At 36.1% G+C, this 26,565-nt stretch overlaps 1 protein-coding gene across 1 annotated transcript in view; it reads left to right on the plus strand.

The window, feature by feature from the left end:
• ATP6V0D2 (ATPase H+ transporting V0 subunit d2) overlaps positions 1–19,201 on the plus strand; it is a 29,688-nt gene extending 10,487 nt beyond the window's left edge. Inside the window, exons 2-8 of the mRNA XM_074206306.1 lie at positions 8,117–8,288; positions 9,693–9,871; positions 12,880–12,959; positions 14,026–14,103; positions 17,226–17,402; positions 18,587–18,664; positions 18,887–19,201. Coding sequence (XP_074062407.1) covers positions 8,117–8,288; positions 9,693–9,871; positions 12,880–12,959; positions 14,026–14,103; positions 17,226–17,402; positions 18,587–18,664; positions 18,887–19,048 — 926 coding nt within the window. The 3' untranslated portion in view covers positions 19,049–19,201. The remainder of the gene's footprint in view (positions 1–8,116; positions 8,289–9,692; positions 9,872–12,879; positions 12,960–14,025; positions 14,104–17,225; positions 17,403–18,586; positions 18,665–18,886) is intronic.
• Positions 19,202–26,565: the final 7,364 nt, after the last annotated feature.

Consider the following 26,565-nt stretch of genomic DNA (forward strand, 5'->3'; position numbering starts at 1 on the left):
AATTCTAAGAGACATGATGGAAAATGCTATCCATATTCAGAGAAAAAAACTTTGGAATCTGAATGAAGATCCAAGGATACTATTTTCACCTTTTTAAATTTACTTTTTGCTTTTTTCTTCTCTTATTTTTTCCCCTTTAGTTCAATTCTTTTCATAATGGTGTTTATATGGGAAATATATGTAACACAATTGTGCATGTATGTAACCTCTGTGAGATTATCTACTATACTAGGATGAGGGGAGGGGAGGATGGGAGGGAGAAAACTTTACCAAAATGAATGTTGAAAATTATTTTTACATATAATTGGAAAATTAATAATGAAAAAAGAAGAAAAAAGGTTCAGCTGCAGGGTAGTTTGGAAGGTCTTGTAATCCTGCAGTGGCTAAAGCAGATAGCAAGGCTCAAAGGTCTTTGGGTTACATCAGAGATGTCCAACTTTACTTTTAAACATTTTTATTGAAACAATAGACTATATATTTTAGTTTGCCATTTTAGTGAGAGCTCTGCAGTAGCTCAGCTCCATTCACTAAAGCATTTAGTAAACCCACAGGGGTCCCCATAAAATTGCACTGTATGAGGGCTGCATTTTATTTTTTTATTAATATTTTATTTGTTTTCCAATTATATATAATAGTTTCTACCTATCATAAGGTTTTGAATTTTGCAATTTTTCCTCCACCCTCCCTTCCCTCCCCTCATCCTCCCATAGAAGGCAATCTGATAATCTTTACATTGTTTCCATGCTATACATTGATCAAAATTAAATGTGTTGGGAGAGAAATCATATCCTTGGGGAGAAAATATTAGAGATAGCAAAATTATGTAGTACACAATACATTTCTTTAAAAATAATTGAAGGTAGGGGCGGCTAGGTGGCTCAGTGGATAGAGTACCAGACTTGGAGTCAGGAGTACTTGAGTTCTAATCTGGCCTCAGACACTTAATAATTACCTAGCTGTGTGGCCTTGGGCAAGCCACTTAACCTCATTTGCCTTGTAAAAAAAAATTGAAGGTAATAGATTTTGATCTTTGTTTAAATTCCACAATTCTTTCTCTGGGTACATCATAGATGCTCTAATATTGTCCCTGATTATTGCATTGATGGAATGAGCAAGTCTGTTAAAGTTGATCATCACCCCCATGTTGCTGTTAGGATGTACAGTATTCTTCTGCTTCTGCTCATTCATTCAACATCAATTCATGCAAATCTTTCCAGGCTTCTCTGAAATCCCATCCCTCTTGATTCTAATAGAACAATAATGTTCCATAACATACATATACCACAATTTGTTCAGCCATTCCTCAATTAATGAACATTCACTCAGTTTCCAATTCTTTGCTACCACAAACAGGGCTGCTATGGATATTTTTGTACAAGTGATGTTTTTACCTTTTTGCATGATCTCTTCAGGGTATAGACCCAGTAGTGGTATTGCTGGATCAAAGGGAATGCACATATTTTTGCCTTTTGGGCATAATTCCAGATTGCTCTCCAGAAAGGTTGGATAGGTTCACAGCTCCACCAATAATATATTAGTGTCCCAGATTTCCCACATGAGGGCTGCATTTTAGACAGCCCTGAGTTACAGCATTATGTGAGATGACAATGATGAATCAAATTGTCTGCCACCATTACACCCTTATTTGTATCATGCTTTTTAAGAACAGTTCACATCAACTTAATATAATGTAAGCTCTTAAAGGGCAAGGAGAGAGTATTATTGTTAATCTTTTGGTCCAGTACCAAGTACAATGTCTTGGATATAAAAAGCACTTAATGTTTTCTGAATTGTAGATAAATTAGCAAATGATAAAAAGAAGAAGAAATAGTAGAGGATAAAACTGATTACTCAGAAGAATATGATAACAAAAGAACTCTGGGGGGAGAGTGTTTCAAGAAGAGAGATAGTCAATAGTTTCAAAAACTACAGAACTTTTGGAGCTTATGATGTTCTAGGAATTCTTTGATAAACATATAGTCAAAGATAATTCTAAGGGTTTTTTTGGTCTGGGTAATTGGAAGACAGAGATTTGCCAAATTGTGGGTGGAAGTTGGTAAAATATGCCATAGAGCAAGAGCTATGACTAGAGGCAGAAGCAGTAACAGACTGGTATTAGGCACCAGTTTCAGGGAGAAGTTCAGTTTCTGAGGACTCTCTATCATGTTGAAAGGGAAACTCAAGACACAGAAGAAAAAATGATTTGAAAAACATCTGTAAGCAAAGCTTCAAAGAAACATACAGGTTGAACATAAACCAAACAAGAATTCCTAGAGTTGAAAAAGGGGAGGGAGGAGGGGGGAAAAAAAAGATTTTTTTTTTTAGTTTTTGCAAGGCAGTGGGGTTAAGTGGCTTGCCCAAGGGCACATGGCTAGGTAATTATTAAGTGTCTGAGGCTGTATTTGAACTCAGGTACTCCTGACTCCAAGGCCAGTGCTCTATCTACTGTGCCACCTAGCTCCCCCCCAAAGATTTAAATCAAATAAAAGACATAAAGGATAAAATGGGAAAACAAATGAGATCTGTGAATTAACAGCTCAGTAAAAGTTCAAAACATATTGAAGAAAATAAACCCTAAAAATTAGAATTAGCTAAATTGAAGAGAATGACTTCATGAGGCATCAAGAATCTATAAAACAAAGTTAAAAGATTGAGAAGGATATGACAATGGGACATTACAAACGTAATTCTATTTTTACTTTTTCCCAAAAATATTTTTATTTTACCTCCTTTCCCCAATTGAATGATTTTTTAAAAAATAAAAAAAAACCCCAACATATGCATCATCCAACAAAGCTAATACCCACACTGGCCATGACCCAAAATTTATGTCTCATTCTGGATTTTAAATTCAACACTTCTGGCAAGAGGTGAGGTAATATGATTCATAATCAGTCTCTGGACTCCTGATTTATCCTTGCTTTTATCATCATTTTAAAATAAAAAATCTTTCAAAGTTGATTTTTTTTTCCATTTCAGAAATTTTTCTCCTAGTTCCCCTTACTTCACCTTGCATCATTTCATAGTTTTCTTTGATATTGTCCATTTCATCATTTCCTAAGAGACAATGGTTTTTCATTATGCTCGTATTCAACATTTTGTTTAGCCATTCTTCATTAGGGGGAAATTTAGTTTCAAGTTCTGCAGTACTAAAACAATATAAATGATCCTTTTTTTCTCCTTTATCTTTTTTGGAGCATAAATCTAATTAGTGGTATTGTTGGGTCAAAGAGTATGCATGCTTAAGTAATTTTGAAAGAAATTTTAGTAAGCATTGGAGATGAGGTGAAGTTTGGATGCTAAGGAAATGCAAGAATTTTCTATATATGAGTGATAGGTAAAGCTCTCAAAGTGGGGTGAAATGTCAAAGAAGGCAAGGGAATAAATATCTCCTGATCAACGTTGTCTTAACATTTGTCAGGGAAAGTCTAAATAAACTCTGTCTGAACAATCAGAAGAAGATACACCTAGATTTAAAAGACCTTTTCAGTCTTTAATCAAGAACTTTTGTCATTGAGAAAATACATTGACCCAATTTATTGGTTACTGCTAGCCTAAAAAATGATTTGATAATGCTCTCAGTTTACCTTAATTTTAAGCATAATACTATGTACTTCATAAATTTGGAGGGGGGGGCTATTAGCACAATTCCTGTTTCATTTGGCTCTTGAAGAGATCACTGGATTCACCAATTAGGAGATCATAGATGTCTTTTTGACATCTATGTGTTAATAGAATGGAAGCAACAGAGGTTGTCATCTGGCTAAAGAAATAGGAAACAGTAGAATGGGGAAATAATGACTTTAACTGTCCAATTTCATGCCCCAATTCCACATGGGGTAACTTCTCTAGGCCCAAATTCCTCAACTCCAAAATGAGAGCATTGAACTAGATGACCACTGATTTCCCTTCCAGTTCTAAATCTATGACCCTTTGGTAACATTACTTGATTCTCTTCTCCCTGGGCCAGGTTTGTTACACTATTCCCTCAAGTACCTAAAATGCTACTGAAAGTTTGGGTCATTCTGTTTGCCTGTAATTGCTAGGGGACTCATGACTAGTCACTATAGACCAGTGAAAGATGGAGCAAAAAATATATAGTGAATATAGCAAGAATATATATATTTAGTGTATCCTCCAGTACCTCTTCAGTATACTCTCCCCTCTACCAACTTGTTCTCTTGAGGAAAGGGGCCACCTTTGGACCCATCAAGTACATGGTAGCTGTGACCTGACTGTTAGATAAGCTTGTTTCAGTTACCTCTGGACTGGTGTACTGAAGGTAACTCCCAAAGGCTAAGCTTCAGGTCATCAGTGTTATGTTTTGCTGAGAAGCCTAGAATATGGAACATGACAGGATGCCAAGGGAGGTGACAAGACTACAAGGAAGGCTATATCTTCAGACCTCAGAGCATCAATGCTATTTTTGTTGCCTACTCAAACTCTGGAAGCCAAAGGAAAACTTTTGGGTCTTTTGGATCCATAAGGCTGTAGGTCCCACTCCCTCTACTGGTTGCTGAGTTTCCTCCCCTTGGCAAAGAATCAATTACTGAACCTGACAGACTTCTTTGAATGCCTCTGAAGCCAATCAAAGACTCTACTCTTCAACATATGGTTAGCCAAGGAGAACAAGTTACAGAATATGTATGCTCCATGATTTTATCTTTTCTTTTTGAGGAACTTCCCTTACAATTCATCAGATTTCTCCAGGAATAAGAGCCTTAGAACCCTCCCTATGGAGATGTCATATTAAGGCATGCTGAGTATGTGTAAGACCTCCCCATTATACTAAGATTTTAACTGCTATTGCAATATCAACTTCTTGAGAGGAAGGTTTATTTGATGTATCTGGGTGGTAGTATAGTTAGAACACTGAACTTGAAATCAGGAAGACTTCAAAAAGTTGTCTGAGGAACTTACTAGTTGACTTGGGTAAATCATTTAACCTCAGTCTCTCTCAGTTTCTTCATTTGTAAAATAAAAATATTAATAGTATCTTCCTCCCAGGATTGGTTGTTCTGAGAAAAAAAGAGAAATATGCATGATATTTTGCAAACCTCAAAGCACTATAAAAATAATAGCATTTATTTTCTTTGTATCTGCCTTAATATTATGCATAGTAAGTACAATTGTAAATTGCTATTGTGGAGGTTAAGGAAAATTTTTAATGATAAGCCTCAAAGTTCTCTGGTTTGAGACTCCACACTGGTAGAGATCAATGCCTGGTGACTGTGGATGGAGTTGGCAGGAATGAGAAAGAAGAATGAGATCTAGTCATTTCAGTTTCTTTTGGCTTTTTGGTATCCAGTTTCAAGCAATAAAGGTCCACAATGCCACTCTGGAAAGAAGTTAACATGAGAGGAGCTAGAAATCTGTTCTATACAGGAAGGGGAACTTTCAGTGAGATCTGTTACTCTCTTATTTGAACTATTACCTAGATCTCAGTGGAAAACTTCTTCACTCTGTATTGTCTGATACATATTTTTCTATGTAATCTTTTTTGGATTTCTGTCTTGTTATCGATTTGGATATTTGAGGGAAAGAAATGGAGCCTTGGGAATAAAGTTTAAGGGTCCTCCAGGAGTATCTGGGTTCAAATCCGGTCTCAAACACTAAATAATTACCTAGCTGTGTGGCCTTGGGCAAGCCACTTAACCCCATTTGCCTTGCAAAAACCTAAAAAAAAAAAGTTGGAAACTAAACTTGGCAACTTCTACATCTACCAGTTTTGCCACTTATTATTTCATAGTACTATCTGCAAGGCCTGGAAATAGTGGGCTCCCAGATTCATCTGGCATTGGAACATATTGGATTTATGCAACCTAAAACTATATCTGAGAACAAGAACTGTATATCAGAGAAGAAAAATATTATGGTACAGTGTAATATCATTTGTAACATTTGGTGCCAATTGTTCTTTGCTCTGAGAACACAGACTGTCAAAATATAAATCTAAACTACCATTGGTAAAAGCCAAATGCAATATGCCAAAATGATCATTTTAATTTACTTAACTAAATATTCCCAATGAGGATGAGTGCATAAAAATATCTTCTAGACTTTGTGAAATAGTGCTGTTCTTTACTTATATCCTTTCCATGATTTGACTTACAAAAAACCATTTCTCAAAAGAAATGATTTTTCTAATTTAAATCTAAAGACTTTATTTTACATGTTCCATTTAGGTCCTTTGAAAGATTTGGACTTATTAGGAAAACACCTGCATCAAGTTCAAACAGTACCTCAGACACCCTGTGATTGGGCAAATCACCTTTCTTGGCTTCAGTTTTCTCACTGCAAGATAGTAAATAAAGATAGTAGGATCTAACTCATAGGGTTGCTGGGAAGATCAAAAAAGATAACCAATGTAAGGAGCTTTGCATTCTTTAAAGTACCACCTAATGCTAATTATTTCATTATGGTGTGGATGTAGTTGCCAGAAGGAGCAGAAGTTCTATCTAGTCTTACAAACCTGAGAAGTCTTCAAGTATGGTCCTGGTAATGGAATGGATATCTGAGAGCCATCCTAGATTTGTTTAGCAATGCTTATTATGCCAATGTTGACTGACATTGATTATTTTTTCTTTGTCTCATAAGAACATAGAATCATAGTAAGTGTCTGAGGTAGTATTTGAACCCAGATCTTCCTGAATCCAAGTCCACTATCCAATGGACTATACTACATTGCCACTTAAAGATCATTTTCTTGGGGACATTACTGTATGTTTTTGTAGAGTACCTACAAGAACAAAAATAGATTTGAAGACATTAGGTAAGAACAGGAAGCTTTGTAGTTTTCTCTTTTTAAAAAATAAATCACAAAATATGAAAGCTGGAAGAGGCCTTAGAGATCTAGATTTTAATCCTATCCTTCGTTTTACCAATAAAGAAATAAGCCCAAAGAAGGCAAATGACTTCCTTGAGACCATACAGCTAGTTTGTGATTTATTTGAAAACTTCAATATAAAAAATTTTTGTAGACTATTATAGTCATGAACCTCAAACTATGAAATATATAATAGTAACATAATTGAGCAAGTCACTTAAAATCTATAATATTCTTATCTGCAAAATGGCATAACCTATCCTCTACCTCAATTCAATTCAACCAGCATTTATTAAGCCCCTGTTATGTGGAAGACTGTGTTCTGGGTACTGAAGTATATATTAGATATAGCTGAAATCAAGTACATGTTAGATGCCTAAAACAACAACAAAAGAATCCCCCAAATTTTTATAAACTTAAAGCATTATATAAATGTGAATTGTTTCTCTTTTTTTAAAAATTAGGATGGAAAAAATTTTTATTTTTCTATAATTATTTTATTTTTTTAAAGTAAGATTTTTTTTATTTATTTAGAGTTTTACAATTTTTCCCTTATTCTTGCTTCCCTCCCCCACCCCAACCCCCCCCACAGAAGGCATTCTGTTAGTCTTTACATTGTTTCCATGGTATACATTGATTTAAGTTGAATGTGATGATTATAGGATCCTATGATTATAAGATGGATAATTTTGAGATCAGAATTGAGAACTAGTCACAATCACTTTTTCAGCTCATCTTCTGCTACCTAAAAATCTTTTGTCTTGTCTCAATCAAGATCATTCTCCTTAAATCCTACTTCTTTAGGAAATCTACTGGACAATAGCTGGATTTAAAACAATATCAAATATCTAGCTGGAACTAGAAAAACTCCGTATTTGAATCTAGACACCGATACAGATTCAAAATTTGTATAAATCATCAAATTCTTTACTTTTGGTCCACATGTGTTATAAAAATGTAATTCATATAGTTATAGTATAAGAGGAAGATCTTTGAGTGGTCTAGGACTAAGTGATGGGCTTATGTTAATGCTATTAAGTTCCTTTCTGAGATTATCTTTCTTCTACTCTGTATATATTTGTCTCCTTTATTTCATTGTGCCTTCATGAAGACAATGACTACTTTTACCTATCCTTTTGTTTCTGACCCATACAGTGTTGAGTACTGAGTGACTACTTAATAATTTGATTGCTTATAATAATCAGTTGGTTACCTGTGTCTAATTTAAGTAAAATCAAAATGTAAATCATTCCAGAAACTAATAAAATTCATTCTTGGGTTTTGTTTCAGACTTGAAAGTCCACCTTCAGACTACAGATTATGGCAATTTTTTGAATGAAGAAACTACCCCACTCACAGTTTCTACCATTGACAATAAAATGAGGAAAAAATTATGTAGAGAATTCGAGCATTTTAGAAACAACTCCCTGGAACCACTCAGTACATTTTTCACCTATATGACGTAAGTAAAATGTTAGCTCTGTATAGATCTTAAGCTGCCTTAAGTTATTAAAACTTATTGTCTAGTACATATTAGTACATAAAAATTTGTAAATTAAACTAAGTAAATAAAGGAAATCTAGTATGTTGAGAGTTAGAAAAGAGGCAGGATTATATTCTAAGTATGAAAGATAACCAATATAAAAGAGATGATGAGTATCATGAATGAGGAATAGTAAGAAAACCAGACTGACCATACCATGGTGTCCCTAGATAAAGAGTAGTAAAGAGTATTGAGTTTCAAAAGATATTGTGAATGACTTTAAAAGCCAAATTGAGGAGTTTGAATGTTTATATTTTATCTTAGAAGTAATAAGGAGTCACTAGAATTTACTAAGCAGTAGAATAACATGGTCAGATTTATGTTTTAGGAATATTAGTTTGGCAGCTTTGTGAACAACATATTGGAGAAAGGAGAGACTTAAAAAGAGATCAATTTGGTGGCTAGCAAAATAGTTCAGATCAGAAGGTGATAAATGGTTTAAACTAGTAAGTGATTATAAATAGAGAGATAATAGATACAAGGTGGGGGAAGTGATACTATCTTATCAGAGTTGGGATATGTGGGATAAATAAGAGTGAAGAATCAAAAGCAACATCAAAGTTTCAAGCCTTAGAGAAGAGGATGGTGTACTTCAAACAAGGAAATCTGGAAGGAGATTGGATTTGGGAGAAAGCTATTGAATTTGAATATTAAGAGATTAAAACCTAAATTATAGAACTGGGAGTTACTAATTAATGAATCCTATGGGAATTGATGAAGTCACCAAGATTATAAAAATGGAAGAGGCCCAGGACATAGCCTTTTGTATATCCACAGTTATATTCAGCAAAGGAGAATAATATGCCACTATTTAAACAGATAGGAAGAAAATTTAGGAAAAGAGGAGGAAAGAACTCCTCAGAGAACATCATGATCAACAATTTCAATTAGAAGCAATTAGAAAATCCTTGGTGGCTTTGGAGAGGGCTGTTTTAATTGAATGATAAGGTGGGAAGTCAGATACAGATGATTTAAAAGTAAAAGGAGAGAGCATTGATAGCTTTTCCAAGGAATTTGGTTAAGAAAAATGGGGAGAAACATGACAATAAATTGCAAAGACGGTGAGTTCTAATGGATATTTTCAGAAAGACTTGAGTGTCCTAAAAGCAGAAGTGAAAGATGATAAACATCCAAAGACAACTCTTCTATCCCCTTTTTCTTCTCCAAAGTGAATATCTTCAATTCTTGGACACTGTTCATCATCCTGGATGAACTCTGGAACTCTCTCCAGTTTATCAATGTCAATGAAACTCTTTAAGGGATTTTTATGTGTCTTTGGAAGTCATAACCATGCATATATTTAACATCCACTCTCCAACGCAGGTGCAGCTATATGATTGATAATGTGATTCTGCTGATCAATGGTGTGCTACAAAAGAAATCTGTCAAGGAAATTCTTAAGAAGTGTCACCCCTTGGGAAGGTTTTTGGAAATGGAAGCTGTCAACATTGTAGAAACACCTTCAGATCTATTCGAGGCTGTTCTGGTTGAAACACCTTTGGGTATGAAAATGTATAAAATTCTTGACTCCTTAGATTTTCTCAGAGTCAACATCATTAAAATCCAAACTTTACTTTTTTTTTATTTGATTAGTTAGTGATTTAGATTAGATGGTGAGTGAATTACAAAACATTCCATTTTTAGGGAGAACTTTATCTCACTTATTTCTTAATCTTTTATTATAATTTTATGCATATAAAAGTCACATTCAAAGCATTTCACTTAAAATATATTACACATGTTAAGTACATATTTATATATACATATATATGTGTATGTGTGTGTGTGTGTGTGTGTTTGTGCATATTATAATATGTAATCTTTTAAATGAAATTCTCCAGAGTTTTTTTTGTTTTTTAAGGTTTTTATTTTTTTGTAAGGCAATGGGGTTAAGTGGCTTGCCCAAGGCCACACAGCTAGGTCATTATTAAATATCTGAGGCCAGATTAGAACTCAGGTACTCCTGACTCCAAGGCTGGTGTTCTATCCACTGTGCCACCTAGCCACCCCCAGAGTTTTTGAAAAATGATCTGAAAGAATATTTTTGTCATGTTTTGCACTGAATTATAATTATTGTTGCTAGTTTTAATGAATTGAATTTTAAGAAATGCTTTTTTAAAGTATTATCCATTTAATATTTGTAAGAAAAAGTGAGCAGTGGTAGTTTACTATGAAGATCATTCATCATTGTAGCCAATTTCTAGTACAAAAACTGAAAGAGAACAATTACTATAATAATTAGCTTTCACTTAATTTCATAATGCACTATAGATTGTTCCTTTATTGCCCCATCCATCCTATGTATTGGACTCAAAGTCTTGGAGTCAAGCACTATTCAAGATCAGAACCTTTTCAATAGCTTGTCTTTACCTTCCTGCAAAACATAAGATAGATAAATTGTATTCTTGTTTTCATTTGAATCGTCTTTGTTTGAAAACTCTACTACTGAGGGGAACCTATTAGATAATATGCTTAAAGACAGCTATCATGTCTCCATCATTCATCTCTTCTCTGGGCTAAACCCTTCCACAGTTCCCTCAAACCATTCTCTTGCTATGTTCTCCAGGTCTTTCATCATCCTATTCACCCTATTTTGCATGCATTCCACTTGGCTTGGTAGAGTAGCTAAGTGGTACATTTGACAAAGTGTGGGTCCTAGAATCAGGAAGACTTATCTTGCTGAATTCAAATTCAACCACAGACACTAGCTCTGTGACCTTGGGCAAGTCATTGAACTCAGTTTGCTTCAGTTTCCTTATCTGTAAAATGAGGAAGAGAAGGAAATGGCAAGAAATTCCCAAATGGGGATCACAAAGAATCACACACAACTGAAACAACCCATTTTAGCCTAACTCCCTTTTCACAGAAGCCAAGGTTGAAAAAGGACAGGCTATAATAGTCAGAAAAAGCTGAATTCAAATTCAATGTTAGGTACTTATTAGTTGTGTCAACTTAGGAAAGTCACTCAACCTCTTTTTGCTCAGTTTACTCATCTATAAAATGGTATTAATCACACCTACCATCTCAGGTTTGTAAGGATCAAATGAGGTAATTATAAAGCTCTTCACACAAAGCATTATAAAAGTATTAGCTATTATTAATTCTTATTTTATACATTATTATTAATCACACATGCTATTCTAAAAAGATACTGAATATAAAGATTGAAATAGAGACAGCCTATGATTTTAGTGCTAGAAAAGTCTTCTGATTGAAGAAACTCCTATAACTTTGGGTAATTTATAGTCTTTGCTTAGGACAACAATAAGTGACTTGGGAGAGTTCAAATATTTTTAATATATTAATATTAATATTATATATTAATATAATATAATATAATAATATATTTTTAATATTTTTTAAGAAGTTGGGAGAAAAGGTATTAAAAAGTATTTATCAGACCTGACCCCAAGTTTTTCTAGTTTTGAGCCCGGATCTCATTGAATCATGCTATGCTGTACTGTCTAGAGTATGGAGCATTCATATAGAATATAGGAACTGCAAGACGTGGTTTCTGATCTCATTATGATTGTGAAATTGAAATGTGCATTCAAAATCAAATAATGTTAAGTTAATTAATTAGTTAATAAAGAATGTAAAGGTTTTTAGGACTTTAGAGGAGAGGAATCTCTATTGAAGTAATTAGGGAACATCCCATGAGAGAGAAAGAAAAATAATATATATATATATATATATATATATATATATATATATATATATATATATATATATCACCTACTAATTAGGATCTGTGTTGTGTTTATTACAAATATCTCATTTGATCCTTACATCAACTCTGATGATGTCCATTTTACAGTTGAGAAAAGTGAGGCAAACAGGGTAAGTTACTTGCCTAGTCAGTATGTAACATCAAGTTTGAACTCAGGTCTTCTTGATTCTATTCACTGTATTACCTACCTAGTCTCATGTAGAAATAGGACTTTAGCTGAGCCTTGAAAGAATGGTTACCATTTTGCAGGAGCAGCGCTGAATGAGGAGCCAGTAGACTTGACTTTCAATTCTGGTTTTGCCAGCAGATGTCCTTAAACAAATCCCACCATCTCTCAGCTTCACTTTTTTCATCTATCAAGTAAGAGATTTAGGACCTCTAACATCCCTTAGGGCTCTAAAGATTTATTGATTTATGATTATTGCTCTAGAAAAAGGATAAACTGTGGCATAGTGGATAAAGCACTGGCCCTGGAGTCAGGAGTACCTGGGTTCAAATCTGATCTCAGACACTTAATAATTACCTAGCTGTGTGGCCTTGGGCAAGCCACTTAACCCCGTTTGCCTTGCAAAAACCTTAAAAAAAAAAAAGAAAGAAAGAAAAAGGATAAACCTTCCAGATAGAACTTAGCATAAGCAAAAGGTCTTTAGGATTAGAAACAGAAGTCAATGGAGTAAATTTGGATAATACAAATAGTAAGTCAGTATCAGTCACATTTATAACTATAAGCATGGTCAGATGTGTAACATGAATTAATTCTGTGATTATCTCTGTTTTCAGCTCCTTTCTTTCAAGACTGCATGTCAGAAAATATCCTTAATGAAGTGAATATTGAAATAATGCGTAATAAGCTCTACAAGGTAAATACTTCCATAAAATATTGTATTTTGTAGTGAAAAATGCCCCAAACTAGAAAACAAATTGTTTTACATTCAGTTATAAAGTTACCATGATCCTAAGTCAATCCCCACAACCACATATACCTTTCTCCCTTATACCACAATTGCATGGTATAGACCGCCATTTCAGTTCAAGGAGTATTAAAGTGTTGATGTAGGTATGTTCATAGTATTATTCTAGATTATTGAGTGAATTCACACGAATCGTGAAACAAGGTCTCTTGGTTCAAAGTACATATCAGTTTGAATCACCTTGTTCAACTATTTCATTTGCTGACAATGTGGCATCCTGGGGTGGCAGTGCTGGCAATTCATTCTTATCAATCCAGAGCTTCCTTCAGGGCTCAGCTTGTGCCATATACATCAGAAGCTCATACTCTTCTTCCCAAATGCTAGTGCTCTACACCCTCAGCCCCCAGTGTTTTATGTGGATGTTACAGTGGGTTTTCTGTATATATATATATATATATATATATATATATATATTTTCATCCAACTTCTTAAAATCAAGTTGCAGAGATGGTGCCAACCTATGTCTATAGAATTTATTGTATACTGAGCAAAAGAGGTTTTGTATTATCCGCCAATAAGAATGATTGATCCTTCACATCACAATTTAACATTTTACACAATCTATACTTCAAAATACAGATTGACATGTAAACAGTCCCTTGACTTTATGGAAGTCTGAGTATTTGCTTTTCCTGATAACTTTACTCTCTCCAAAGATATTCAAAGGAAGAATCACAGTCATAGCTCCCACTGGATTATTCTACAAAGTCCTAAATTGTGTCACATAGAAGATGAGTATAGATTGTATTTAGTTATGCTTTCTCTTTGCTGTCAACCTTACTGACATTATGTCAATATATATTAGTTTTTTTTTAATTAGAACATAATCTACAATATTTCTTCAGGGGAAAAGGATGTAATTCCCTTTACAATAATTAGTAACTTGCTAAATTGAGCATTCAACCTTTTTAAAGGAAAATATATTTATTGTATTATCTTACAATTTTTTTAAAAGTCATACCTTGAAGCTTTCTACAAATTCTGCAAAGAACATGGTGATATCACAGCAGAAGAAATGTGTCCTATTCTTGAGGTAAGAAAGAGGTCATTTAAAAAAATAACCAGGGGCGACTAGGTTGCAGTGGATAGAGCACTGGCCCTGGAGTCAGGAGTATCTGAGTTCAAATCCACCCTCAGGCATTAATAATTAGCTAGCTGTGTGGTCTTGGGCAAGCCACTTAACCCCATTTGCCTTGCAAAAAAAAAAAAAAGAATAAGAATTGATAAGAATAATGGCGTTAAAAAAAGTCATTGGAAAGTTTTCCTTTTTTCTTTCCTTCCTCATAAAACCCTGATACATATAGACCTTGATTTACTTTCTTGCTTAATTATCTTGTTGCATCAGAATATGATAAAGTTATTCTTTTGGGGTTCCCTCTGTTAAGTATTTTCCTCCCTTCTTTCCTTCCTCCCTTCTTTCCTTTCCTCCCTCCAATCCTTCCTTCCTCCCCTCTTCCCTTCCTATATAAGTACATATACATACACAGTATACATAAATATATATATATGCATTTTCCTCTATACATAAATATGATTAGTATGCATGGGAATTCATGTGTATATGTATATGTATATATATGAATGTAAATAAGGATATTTCCTTCCATATAGTGTATGATCTAGCTACATAAAGAACCTGGTATTCTTTAAGAATAATACTAAATTTCCCATCTTTTCAGAAGCTGTTCCCTGTACATGGAATGCTCTATCCTCTCACAACAATTTTCTGGCCTCTCTGATTTTCCTCAGAACTCAATGCAAGGGACCAGCTAGGTGGTGCAATGTATAGAGCACCAACCCTGGAATCAGGAAAACCTGAGTTCAAATCCTTTAATAATTACCTAGCTGTGTGACCTTGGGCAAATCATTTAACCCCACTGCCTTGCCAAAAAAAAAAACCTCAATCTAAATCTCACTTTTTGTAGGGGATCTTTCACAGTCTTCCTTCCTTCCCTCCCACCCCCATCATCACCAAAACACCACCAGAGCCTTCCCTCTGAGATCATTAATTTTTACTATGTAGATCTTTTATGTACATAAGTTTTTGCGTATTATAGTCCTCATTATAATGTTCTTGTTGAAGATAGGATCTAAGGGTTTTGCCTTTTTTTACATCCTTAGCACTTGGCAAAGTCTCATTTAAAAAATAAATAAATCTATATTACTAGAAATAAATTAGCTGATAATAGCATTCAATTGATAATATACTAGTGCATCAAGCAAATTTTACATTATGAGAGTTCACAATTGTAATTTCAATTTTAACAAGTGTTTTAATATGTAAGAAAAAAGGTGAAGTTTATGATGAGCAAGTATTTTCAAGCATATTATGCTCTTTCCCACTGTTTGAATTTTCCACATGATTTATAAGAAAATATAGAGATAAAATAAACGCATGGTTTGTGGCGGTATGTTTATCTCCTTTAGAGTATGTTGTTAACAGTAATAAGGCCAAGGTCCTTGAATGGACTTTGCTAGTTTCATTATGTTCTATAGCCTTAGACTTTTTACAGTATATCTAGTCTCAAGGGGTCTTGGGGTGAAAGCGGAGCTTCATCCACATAAATTGATTATAGCAATATGAAAATAATTGATTCCTGAGTTAGGAACCTCTACATTAATGTAAAATAGTTTGTTGCTACAGCCACAGAATCATTCAAGTCAGTTCTTTTAAGCCCTAATATTTCTAAGAAGGATGCTCTTGAGGGAGAATAATTTTAATAGCTTCATTCAGGCTTGTGAGGGTGTCCATGATACCCCTCTTAGCTCAATATATTTTAGAGTTTTAAAAAGGACTGGATATCATCTAATGAAGGGGCATCAAATTTGTACCTAGTCTCCCAAGTGCTGCTCAAACCAGATAAAAAAATAAATATAATTGTTTAACAATGAAATATTTAACAAAATAAATAAAGAATATAACATGTCAATTTTTGGTTTTCTAAATCAATATTAAGCCCCAGGGATTAATTTCTATTTAAATTTGACACCACTAATCATCAGTGAGGTACATACATCATTTGCCTTTCAACCTGTCCTAGATTTTTTCCCCCCAAGTTTCATCTCTTTCCCAAACTCCCTATTACCGAAATCCCTTCTTTATTTTCTTCAGCTTTCCCCAATAGAAAATCAATAAAATCAGATCATTCCCATCCATAAGAGTCAGCCAGTACTCCTTATAAGTAGGCAACACCCAATTCATGGTGTTTTTATTATTACATGAGAACCATCAATGAATGCTTCAGCAATCCCATGAATCAGCCGCCACATCCAATTCATCAGCTGTAATAATATGTACAGGGAGTTGTACAAGATGCTGAACATACAAAGCCAGAAGCTCCCAAAAGTTAACTTATAATATTTTATACAAAAGCCTAAGCAGTCTGTGAGTAAACAGTTTGAGTTTGTAGTACACTAAACTTAAGGGAGTTTCAAAGAAAGTGAAAAATAATAAAATTTCAAGGTTAAAAGGAACCTTAAAAATCTGCTAGTCTAAACACTTTATTTTGTAAAGGGAAGGACAAAGTTAAGGTTTAAAGAAGAGAAGGGACTTTTCCAAGGTCTCCCAGGAAATCAGTGACAGAACTAAGATCATCTATGAAAAAATCTATAGTGACTTAGAGAGTGTGTAAAGAAATTTCAAATTACATTACACAAGGAGTGGGGAGACAGAGAGATTGGTGTTGAGAGCTGATATAGGGAAAGGCATCACATTTATGTCCATGCTGTTCTCCCCAAGGGGAGTTGGTTTCTAAAGGGAAAAGAATGGAATAAGCATTTTTTTAAGTGCTAAGCAAGTTATGAAACATGGCTGACAGATTTGTCCAAAAGATCATAGTAGTTATCTGAATCCCACTATGAATCATCTTCTGGAGCATTCTGTCTATTGTACCACTTTGCTACTTTATTACAGAAAAAGGTTAGAGGAATTCAAAATAATAATTCCTACTACTATTTAATGTATATGTGTGTGTATATAGTGCTTTAAGGTTTGCAAAGTGTTAAGAAAAATGTGACTACATCTTAATCAGATGCGGATCAGGAAAGGTAATCAGATTGATTCAGAAGTGAATGTGTCTCATATTAATCCCAACTTCTGTCAAAGTATTTAGCAGATGATTAGCTCTCTCTATAATCTTGTGTTTATAAATTCAGTTTGAGGCTGACAGACGTGCTTTTATCATCACACATAATTCCTTTGGCACGGAATTGAGCAAAGAAGACCGAGAGGAACTGTACCCAACCTGTGGTAAACTGTATCCAGAAGGGTTGCGCCTGCTGGCCCGAGCAGAAGATTATGAACAGATGAAGAATGTGGCTGACCACTATGCCGTAAGTGATAATGGGACTTTATACTCTTATTTCCCCAAGGGGGAATGGATTATTCTTATTATTTATTATTATTATAAAACATATTCCCATGTTCTGGAACTGACAAACAGGGCATCAGGATGGTTGACTGATGCAGTTGCCCACGTTGAAGAGGTTGGAGAGCCAGTTTCCAGTGTAGAGTGCCTTGGGGAGATTTGGAGCATGCACAGATATTCTGTAGCTTGCAGGCAGTTAAGCCTAGCATATACTCCATTGTCATATCTTCTGGCACCTTGCTCTTTTGGCCTCTCAAAGTTCTTGAGGTCTTAGCCATTTTCTTTCTCTTTCACCTAAAATAAAAGAACAAAGGCTAAGATGACTGCTGAGCCCATATTCATAATACACATGTCAGCTTTGCATGGGTAAGGCTTGAGACCTCTATCTTGTCTTTCTTCTCTCACTGGAACTCAACCATATGGGAAAGAGTCAGACCGAGAGACTTGTCTATGGTTGATGAGTACCTTTTTGAAAGCTCTCAGTACCTGCTGTAGAGCCAAAGAGGTTCCTCTTCATCATGTGATTAAGGGAACAGAAGGTTCATCCAAGCTCTGAAGTCCACACAGATGTCACTGACTATTCCTTCATCATACGTAAAACTCACCTGTCCTAAGCTACAGCAATTTTTTTAGGGAAACCAACAAAAGACAAAGCTATCTGCGCTGTGTTGTTGTAAGATTCTGGAGAACAGAGACTGTCACTCTTTTATACTTGCAAGTCATTACCTAGCACAATGTCTTGCCCATAGTAGTCCTTTCAGAATATGTGTAAAACTATGTAATAGCATAAACAACAGAAACAAACTTTATAGGTTGTTTCATTAGGAACATTGACCAGTTTTTTTCCAAAGAAATGATTTCAAAAGTATTTCTACCCCAAAGTTAATGGTTTTTAACCAAGTGTATTTCCATGTATCTGTTTGATTGTTTCATAAAGGAATTCCCAATGAGTAACCAAAATTCTTTGAATATAAGATTGATTTATATGAATGTCCTTGGTGTGGCGGAGTTCTCTGCTAATTACAAGTACAGAACATAACTTCTGAGTGTTTTTACTCCATACTATCCATAAATCATCCATACACAATTCACATGGGAGTTTGCTTTTTTCAACAGTCCTCACCAATGTTTTTGTTTGTGCTTCTTAAGGATTATAAACCCTTATTTGATGCTGTTGGAGATGGCCTTGAAGGAAAGTCATTGGAAGATGTATTTTATGAACATGAGGTGAGAGACTTTAAATCAAGTTATCCTAATCTAACTCAGGACTTTAAAATCTGTATCTTCTAACTCAAGGACTTTTTCAGCATCACATCATTTGGCTGGCATCAGTTTAAATGCATATGGACAACAAATATATTTTTGTGTCCAATTTATCTCTTAGCATGTAAAGAATGTAAAGTTATCCCCACACCGGTTTAATGTTCTTTATTCTTTCCTTTTTTTCAGGTAAAATTGAATGTACTGACCTTCAACAGGCAGTTCCACTATGGAGTGTTTTATGCTTACATAAAGCTGAAGGAACAAGAGATGAGAAATATTGTGTGGATTGCTGAATGTATTTCACAAAGACATCGAACAAAAATTAATAATTATATTCCTATTTTATAATTCTCTGGGAGAAACAAGGTTAGAAAATCAACAAAGACAAATGTATCTCTTGTGAAAAATGATGAAGAATATTTTGCTATAGCTATCTGCTACGTAAAAATAAACAAAACTTCCTTTTACCATGTATGAGTTCTATTATTAAACCTTATAAATTAACACCAAAATAATAGGTCAATTATTTCTTTCTCTAATAGAATTAAATCATTGTTTTTACATTTGTAGCTCATGGCTCAGTAAGCATTAATCTTATAATTTATTATGCTTGTTTTGTAGTATTAAAAGTCTTTCTTCCTCCCCCCCACCTCAGCTATCCCTTGCAAGAACTTTTTTATTCTGACAATCCCACTCCCTTCCTACTTCCTCATCCTCCAGGCCTCTAGGAATTGAGTTTTTCCATTCTTTTAAATTTTTTAATTTACTTCCCTGAGATTCTTCCCTTACCTCTTGAAAAGGTTAAGGCTCTTAGTGCTTTGATGGCAGTGGCTACCAAATACTGTCTTAGCATACATGGGCTTTTGTGTGAATGTTGATATGATGTTTTGGGGCATCAATACAACTTACAATTTAATTTTGCTCCAATGAAAGCATGTTAATATTTGTTAAGACTTTCAACCCAGGTCTTACCAATGGCATATATACCAGTCAGGTGTCAACCCTTCCATATTCTTGTCTAGGTCTTTCCACAAATTCCCCATGGATAATCTCCAAATGCTAGGAGCTAAGACAGAGGAGGAAGAGACGGAAGACAGGAACAGCAAGAGCATCCTCCTCTTCTTCATGGATACCATCAGCATAAAACTCAAATTGTTTCTCTTTTTTTAGCTATTTTTAAATTTTTTATTTATTTAAGATAATGGGGTTAAGTGACTTGCCCAAGGACACACAGTTAAGCAATTATTAAGTGTCTGAACTCAGGTACTCCTGATTCCAGGGCCGGTGCTCTAACCACAAATTATTTCTTGATGCTTATTCTCACTACTAAACTAAACCATTTCCTTTTGCTTGCTTACATCTTTTATTGATAATATATACTATTATTTCTCCCCCCCCTTTTTTTTTAGGTTTTTGCAAGGCAAATGAGGTTAAGTGGCTTGCCCAAGGCCACACAGCTAGGTAATTATTAAGTATCTGAGACCGGATTTGAACCCAGGTACTCCTGACTCCAGGGTCGGTGCTTTATCCACTACACCACCTAGCTGCCCCCCCCCATTATTTTTAAAAATATTATTCATATATTGAGAACAATACATTTTTGACTTGAGAAAGAAAACAAAAGACTAATTGTATTGTACTATTCCTTCAGCAGAATAAATCACTTTACCATAATTCTGCATTGTAGGCTTTTCCTTGTAAATGTGTCTGTATTAGCATGAAATCCTATAAAAAGAGAAAGAAATTTTGGAGTTAAAGGATCATCTTTCTTAAAAGTTAAAGAGATTATCCCTAGCTCATTGAGAGGAATGAATTCTCCCCCCCCAAAAAAAACTGAACAAAAATGAATGTTGGCATGACTTTTAAAAAAAAGGTATTGATTGCCAAGGGATGGGAAAATAGGGAGGTATTTTTGCCTCAGGTAACAGTTTGATAACCAAGATACTTAGGAAACAGTTGCAAATTCATAATATTAAAAACCATATCCCCAATAGGCTAGTGGTCAAAAAGTAAGAACAATTTTCAAAGGAAAGGTTGCAAAATATCAACAGCCACATGAAAAATTGCTTTGAATTAAAAATAGAAATGATAAACCCCCAATAAAAGATGGAACCAGTCCATGTAGGACTGCAAAAAATATGGATACACTACTAGTGGAATTGTAAATTGGTACAGCCATTCTGGACAACAATTTGCAATCACTCCCAAAAAAGGGACTAGAAAGGCCAAACCCTTTAACCTAAAGATCCCACTGCTAGGCATATGATACCCAAGGAGGTCAAAAATAGAAAGGTCTCAGGTGCATTAAAATATTCATAATAGAGCTTTCATGGTATCAAAAAATTGACAATAAATTGTTGGGGGATAGCCAAACAAATTATGGTATATAAACAAGATAGAATATTATTGTGCCATAAAAAATTGTGATGATGAATAATTAACTATTGGAAGAATATATGAATCAATGTAAAGTGAAGTAATCAAAAGCAGGAAAACTATTTGCAGTGACTATAAAAAATGGAAAAAAGAACAACACATATCCTTGAAAATTGTTTTAGAGGTTGATAAAAAATAAGTATGGAATACTGTATACTCTCTTAGAATTAATTTGACAGGTAGGTTCAGTTTACTGAACTACTTTTTTTTCTTTTTCATCTTTTTTTTTCTTGTAACATTCCTTCATAGTCAAAGAGGATCAATGAGTTGATGTCTTGATTTATGAATTGGATTTAGGTGAGACAGAAAAACACAAAATCAACAGATTCATTTTCCAGAATCATCGAAGTTTAGTGGCAAAACAAAAGGCAGTTTGACTAGTGATGACCTGGGATGCCATGCATGACCTTAGCATCTTTGAAGTCTGACCAAGCTCTTAACTCTATGCCACCTGCTTCCGCCACCTTTGTGGCCATTGGAAGAAATGTTCTCATCTAATTATTCCTCCTAAAATGTCTTCACTGTTGGATCCAAGCCTGACTTTCAACATTGCCTAGTAAAGCCCCATTGATTATCCTTTCATAAGGACATGAACCCTAACCTCCATAGAAACATCAAACAGTGCATAATCTCATCTTGGTGAACCCCCAAACACCCCATTGTCTCCCAGTCTTATTTTTTTAGGGTTTTTCAAGGCAATGGGGTTAAGTGGCTTGCCCAAGGCCACACAGCTAGGCAATTATTAAGTGTCTGAGGCCGGACTTGAACTCAGGTCCTCCTGACTCCAGGGCTGGTGCTCTATCACTGTGCCACCTAGTCGCCCCCTCTCCCAGTCTTTATAGAAACCATATCACCCTGCCCCCTATATCCAATACCCCATAAAAAGACATGGTCTCTCCACTAACCACTGCTGGAGTCTGCTTGGACCCAGTCCTCTATACCTTCTTTCAATTAACAGCTTTACATTTACTTCCATTTATACTGCCATGTTCCTTTTTACCAAGGGTTCACCTTTTGGCCTTTCATTTGGTGCTGAAACATGAAAGAGAAGTAGCAGGGAATCTTGAAGGCTCACTATCAGGTAAGCCGGCTGACTCCCTGATCTTGCCTAAAGGAACCCTTGCAACCCTCTTCTGGACCTACCGAACCCTTGGTATTCAAGGATCACTGCTACCTGTCCTCCTCACCTCGGCTACTTCTAAGGCAAGGCTAATTTGAGAGGTAAGACTCCTTTCTGGCATTCCCCTTCCAGGACACCCAGGGTGCTCCTTTCCAAAACCCTAGCTAGGTAGGGAACGGCCTCAAAATAGAGTAATGGAACAGGGATGCCTCTTTTTTTCCCCTGTTTAAACTGGAACTAAACAACTCAGCAGGTAGGGACACCCCCTGTGTAAAATCTTAGTTATAGCCACTGGGCTACTCTGTGGATCTTTACCTTTCCTAGTACTCCTTTTCATGAGGACCTTAAATTTAAAAAATATCAGAGACACTCCACTGGGATTAGCCTACAAAAATCTGAAACAAATAGATCCCCAACTCAAGCTCAAATGGCTTTTCTTTCCAACATACAATGATCTCAATCTAAATTGGATAATGGGGAAGCATGGTCACTTGAGAGAAATTTTGATTATGACACTTTCACTGACAGAAACAATCTGTGTCAGAGGCAAGGGCAATGGAGTGAGATTCCATATGTTTAGCTGGTTTTTGAGCTATGGTAGTGACTCTCCCTATTCAGATCCATCTCCATTACTCAAATTCTTCTCCATCAACTAGAACCTCCCCAAACTGGTTACATCAGACCACCTCTCCTTCAGATGATTCTGTGGAGATGCCCTCCTCTCAGTCTCACTCTGCTTTCCCCTCCTTAGGCTCCTCTCCCTCTACCTGATTGCATCTCAGGTCTTTCACTGACTGACCACATCTATTCTGCCTCAGATAATTTACCTTCTTCAGTTACCAAAACTTTTATCCCTCTTTCACCTCTTCTTTCAGGCTGACCTTCATCCTGTCCTGTCCTCCCTCTTCGTGAAGTGCTGGGTCCAAAGGGTAAACCTACCAGCTCCATATCCCTTTCTCTTTTTCAAACCTCAGTCAGATTGAAAACCACCTTGGTTCCTGTTCTATTGATCCCTCTCAGTTTTCTAAAGGATTTCTTATCTTACTGTATCCTAGGACCTAACCCGGACAGATCTTTATGTTATTTTTTCCCCCACTTGTATCACTGCTGATGAGAAAGAAAAGGTCTGGAAAGCAGCAGAGGAGCATGTGAGTATGTTAAATAGAGAGAATGCCTCAGACAGTCCCATAAGTACAATTGCAGTCCCTCAGGAAGACCCTAAATGAGACTACTGATATTCTTAAGATTTACATGCGAGGACTGCATGATTGCTTGCCTGTTGACTGGTCTGCATATCTCAATTCAGAAAGCTATTAACTTTGATAAAATTAAGGTTTCATAAGGCCCCAATGAAAACCTCATAGCATTCCTTAACAGATTAAAAAGACTATGCTTCATTTCTCAGTCAGCCCCTGATATCCATAGAAAATGGAGAAAAATGGATGCTGACCCCCAAACACCAATAGTAGATTTAGTCAATGTGACTTTTTTGATCTTTAATTATTGGGATGAAGAGAAAGCTACATCCCATGCCAAATCTCACCAAATGTTAAGCCTCTATCATTAATGGGTCCTGAAACCCTCCCCAAAGAGTACTAAATAATGACAATAATCCCAGAGGTGACTGTTTTAAATGTGGTAGATTGGGACATTGGGCAACTCAAATGTCCAAATTCCAGGCCCTCCTCTAAGCCTTGCTGAAGGGGTAAGCAAAAAAAGGATACTAGAAGTCAGACTGCACCTCTTTTCCTCAAAAGGGAGGGCTTTGGTCTACTCCTAATGACTTTCCTGCTCTCTTGGGTAAGGTCATGGATGATTGATGGTGCCCAGGATCTGCCTCAGCCCTCAAACACATCACACAAGCAGAACCTCTAATAACTCTACAAGTATCAAGTAAGGCAATATCTTTTCTCCTAGACATGGGGGCTACCTTCTCTGTCCTGCCAGAATATAAAGGTCCCACAAAGAACTCATTTCAATTATGAGGATTGACTCACCTCTAATTATTCTTCCTTTATACCCTGTTCTGTTGGAGCTCCCACTTTTTCCTCATCCCTTTCTGGTAGTTCCCAGCTGACCTACACCTATTGGGCAGGGATATCCTTTCCCATTTAAAAGCTCTCTTATAACTAATGCTGACCTAATCCTTAAACTCCTCTCCTTTGGCAATGATCCACTGTCAGGGACATCAGGGCATGTCCATCTCTGTGGCAACTGGGAATGAGAAGGTTGACCAGGCAGCCAGATAGGCTGCATACCAATCCTATACACACCTTCAATTAGTTACCTTGCCTTCCCTGAATCCAGAATATACACTGGATGAAAAACAAGCCCACATCTCTAAAGGGGCCATATGGCAAGGGTCCTGACTAACTCAGAATGGCCACCTTCTCCTTCCCCAAAAGCAAGCAGGTACTTTTCCTTCTCCCTTTCATGATTCCCTCCATATGGGACATAAACTCCTCCTGCAGTTTCTACCCTCATAGATTAGTGCTCCTGTTCTCTGACCCCCTCCTGAAACTTACCAAAGATGGTCATATCTGTAATCATACCTTAGTACCCCCCTTCTTTCCCAACCCATCAAGCTCATGGGCAAATCCATGACCAAGAGCTATGACAGGTCTAACCCTTGCAGATTTCCTCTCACTTTGGTACAGGGAGAGGAAAGAATTTGCTCACCTCCTCTCTCTCTCTCTCTCTCTCTCTCTCTCTCTCTCTCTCTCTCTCTCTCTCTCCCCATCTTGGTGTATGCTTGAGAGAAGGTATCTGCTTCTTCTGTGGGAATTCTGCATACATTCCCACCAGTCAGACAGGTATTTGTTCCCTAGTCTACCTCTTGTCCCACATTGCCCCTAACAACCAGTCCCTTCTTGTCACCTTCAAAACATATGCAAGATGCTAAAGAGCTCCTACTCTCATTCCCTTCTTAGTGACTATAGGCATCCTTTCTGGCTGGGTATAGGGGTTGGACCATCACAACTCCTCTGTATGACTTTCAGAATCGATCACAAGACCTTCAGGAAAGTATTGATGACGTAACCAAAAGCCTCCTACAAGTTCTAGTTCAACTGTATTCCCTAGCTGTTGTAACCTTGCAAAACAAATGGGGCCTGGACCTACTGACAGTGGAGAAGGGAGGCCTCTGTTTGTTCCTGGATGAAGAATGCTGTTTCTATGTTAATCAGTCTAGATTGGTTCAGGATGCTGCTAAAAAAAACTTACTGATGGAGCCTCACATATTAGGGAAAAAAATCAATAGACACTTGCTCCAGTTTCAGTCTTCCCACATATTCCCTTGGCTCCTTCCTATATTAACTCCACTAATCATGGTCTTGTTGGCACTCTTATTAGGCCCTTCTTTGTTTCGAATACTTATATCCTTTATCCACAAAACAGTAAACACTACAGCATCGAAGATAGTCAAAGCCATGATGCTACTTCGGGCACAAGGATACCAACAGTTCCGTCCTTTGCTGTACCTGATGATATTACCACCACCCCCCAATCAACTAGAAATAGCTCTAGAAGAACTGGCCTCTGACCTCAATTCAATTTAAAACAAGAAGGCTGGAATGTGGGATCTAGGTCTGAATTTCATTGTTGCCTAGGAAAGTCCCATTGATTATCCTTTCATAGGAGATGAACCCTAACCTCCATAGAAACTCCAAATAAAGCACAACCTCACCTTGGTAAACCCCCAAACAAGACACATCCTCTATGGAGATCCTAGTGGCTCCCAGTCCCTATAGAAACCATACCACCCTGCCTTCTATATCCAATACCCTATAAAAAGATTTGCTGTCCCCACTACCCACTGCTAAAGTCTGCTTAGACCTAGACTGCTGTACCTTCCTTCAATAAACAGTTTTGCATTTATTTCCATCTACAGTGCCATCTTCCTTTTTACCAAGGCTTCACCTTTTGACCTTTCATTCACCTGCTTGGGGTAGATACCCCTAATTCACCAACTCATTTCAGTTACCTTCCATCTAGTTTAGCCCAACTGCCCAGATAGTTTTTACCACAGGTCTCTATTAAACCTTGGAGCTCCAAATGAGAATTAGGTGAAAAGTGGTCACCAAAGGTGAATGAACAGCCTGAAAAGGACTCAGCAAACCTTCACACCAGAAGTTATCAAATTTACCTTAATACTCCATATATCCCACTCCAATATATTAATCCTGGGTAGAGGAGAAGAAAAGAATACATTCAGAAGTACAAGTGATAGAAAAATAAAATAACACATTTTATGCTTAAAGAAAGTGATTCTCTGATTAAAACTAAGTTTCTTCTACATTAATATATGTAT

Source organism: Macrotis lagotis, chromosome X (assembly GCF_037893015.1).
Source record: "Macrotis lagotis isolate mMagLag1 chromosome X, bilby.v1.9.chrom.fasta, whole genome shotgun sequence".
Classification (NCBI taxonomy): Eukaryota; Metazoa; Chordata; class Mammalia; order Peramelemorphia; family Peramelidae; genus Macrotis; species Macrotis lagotis.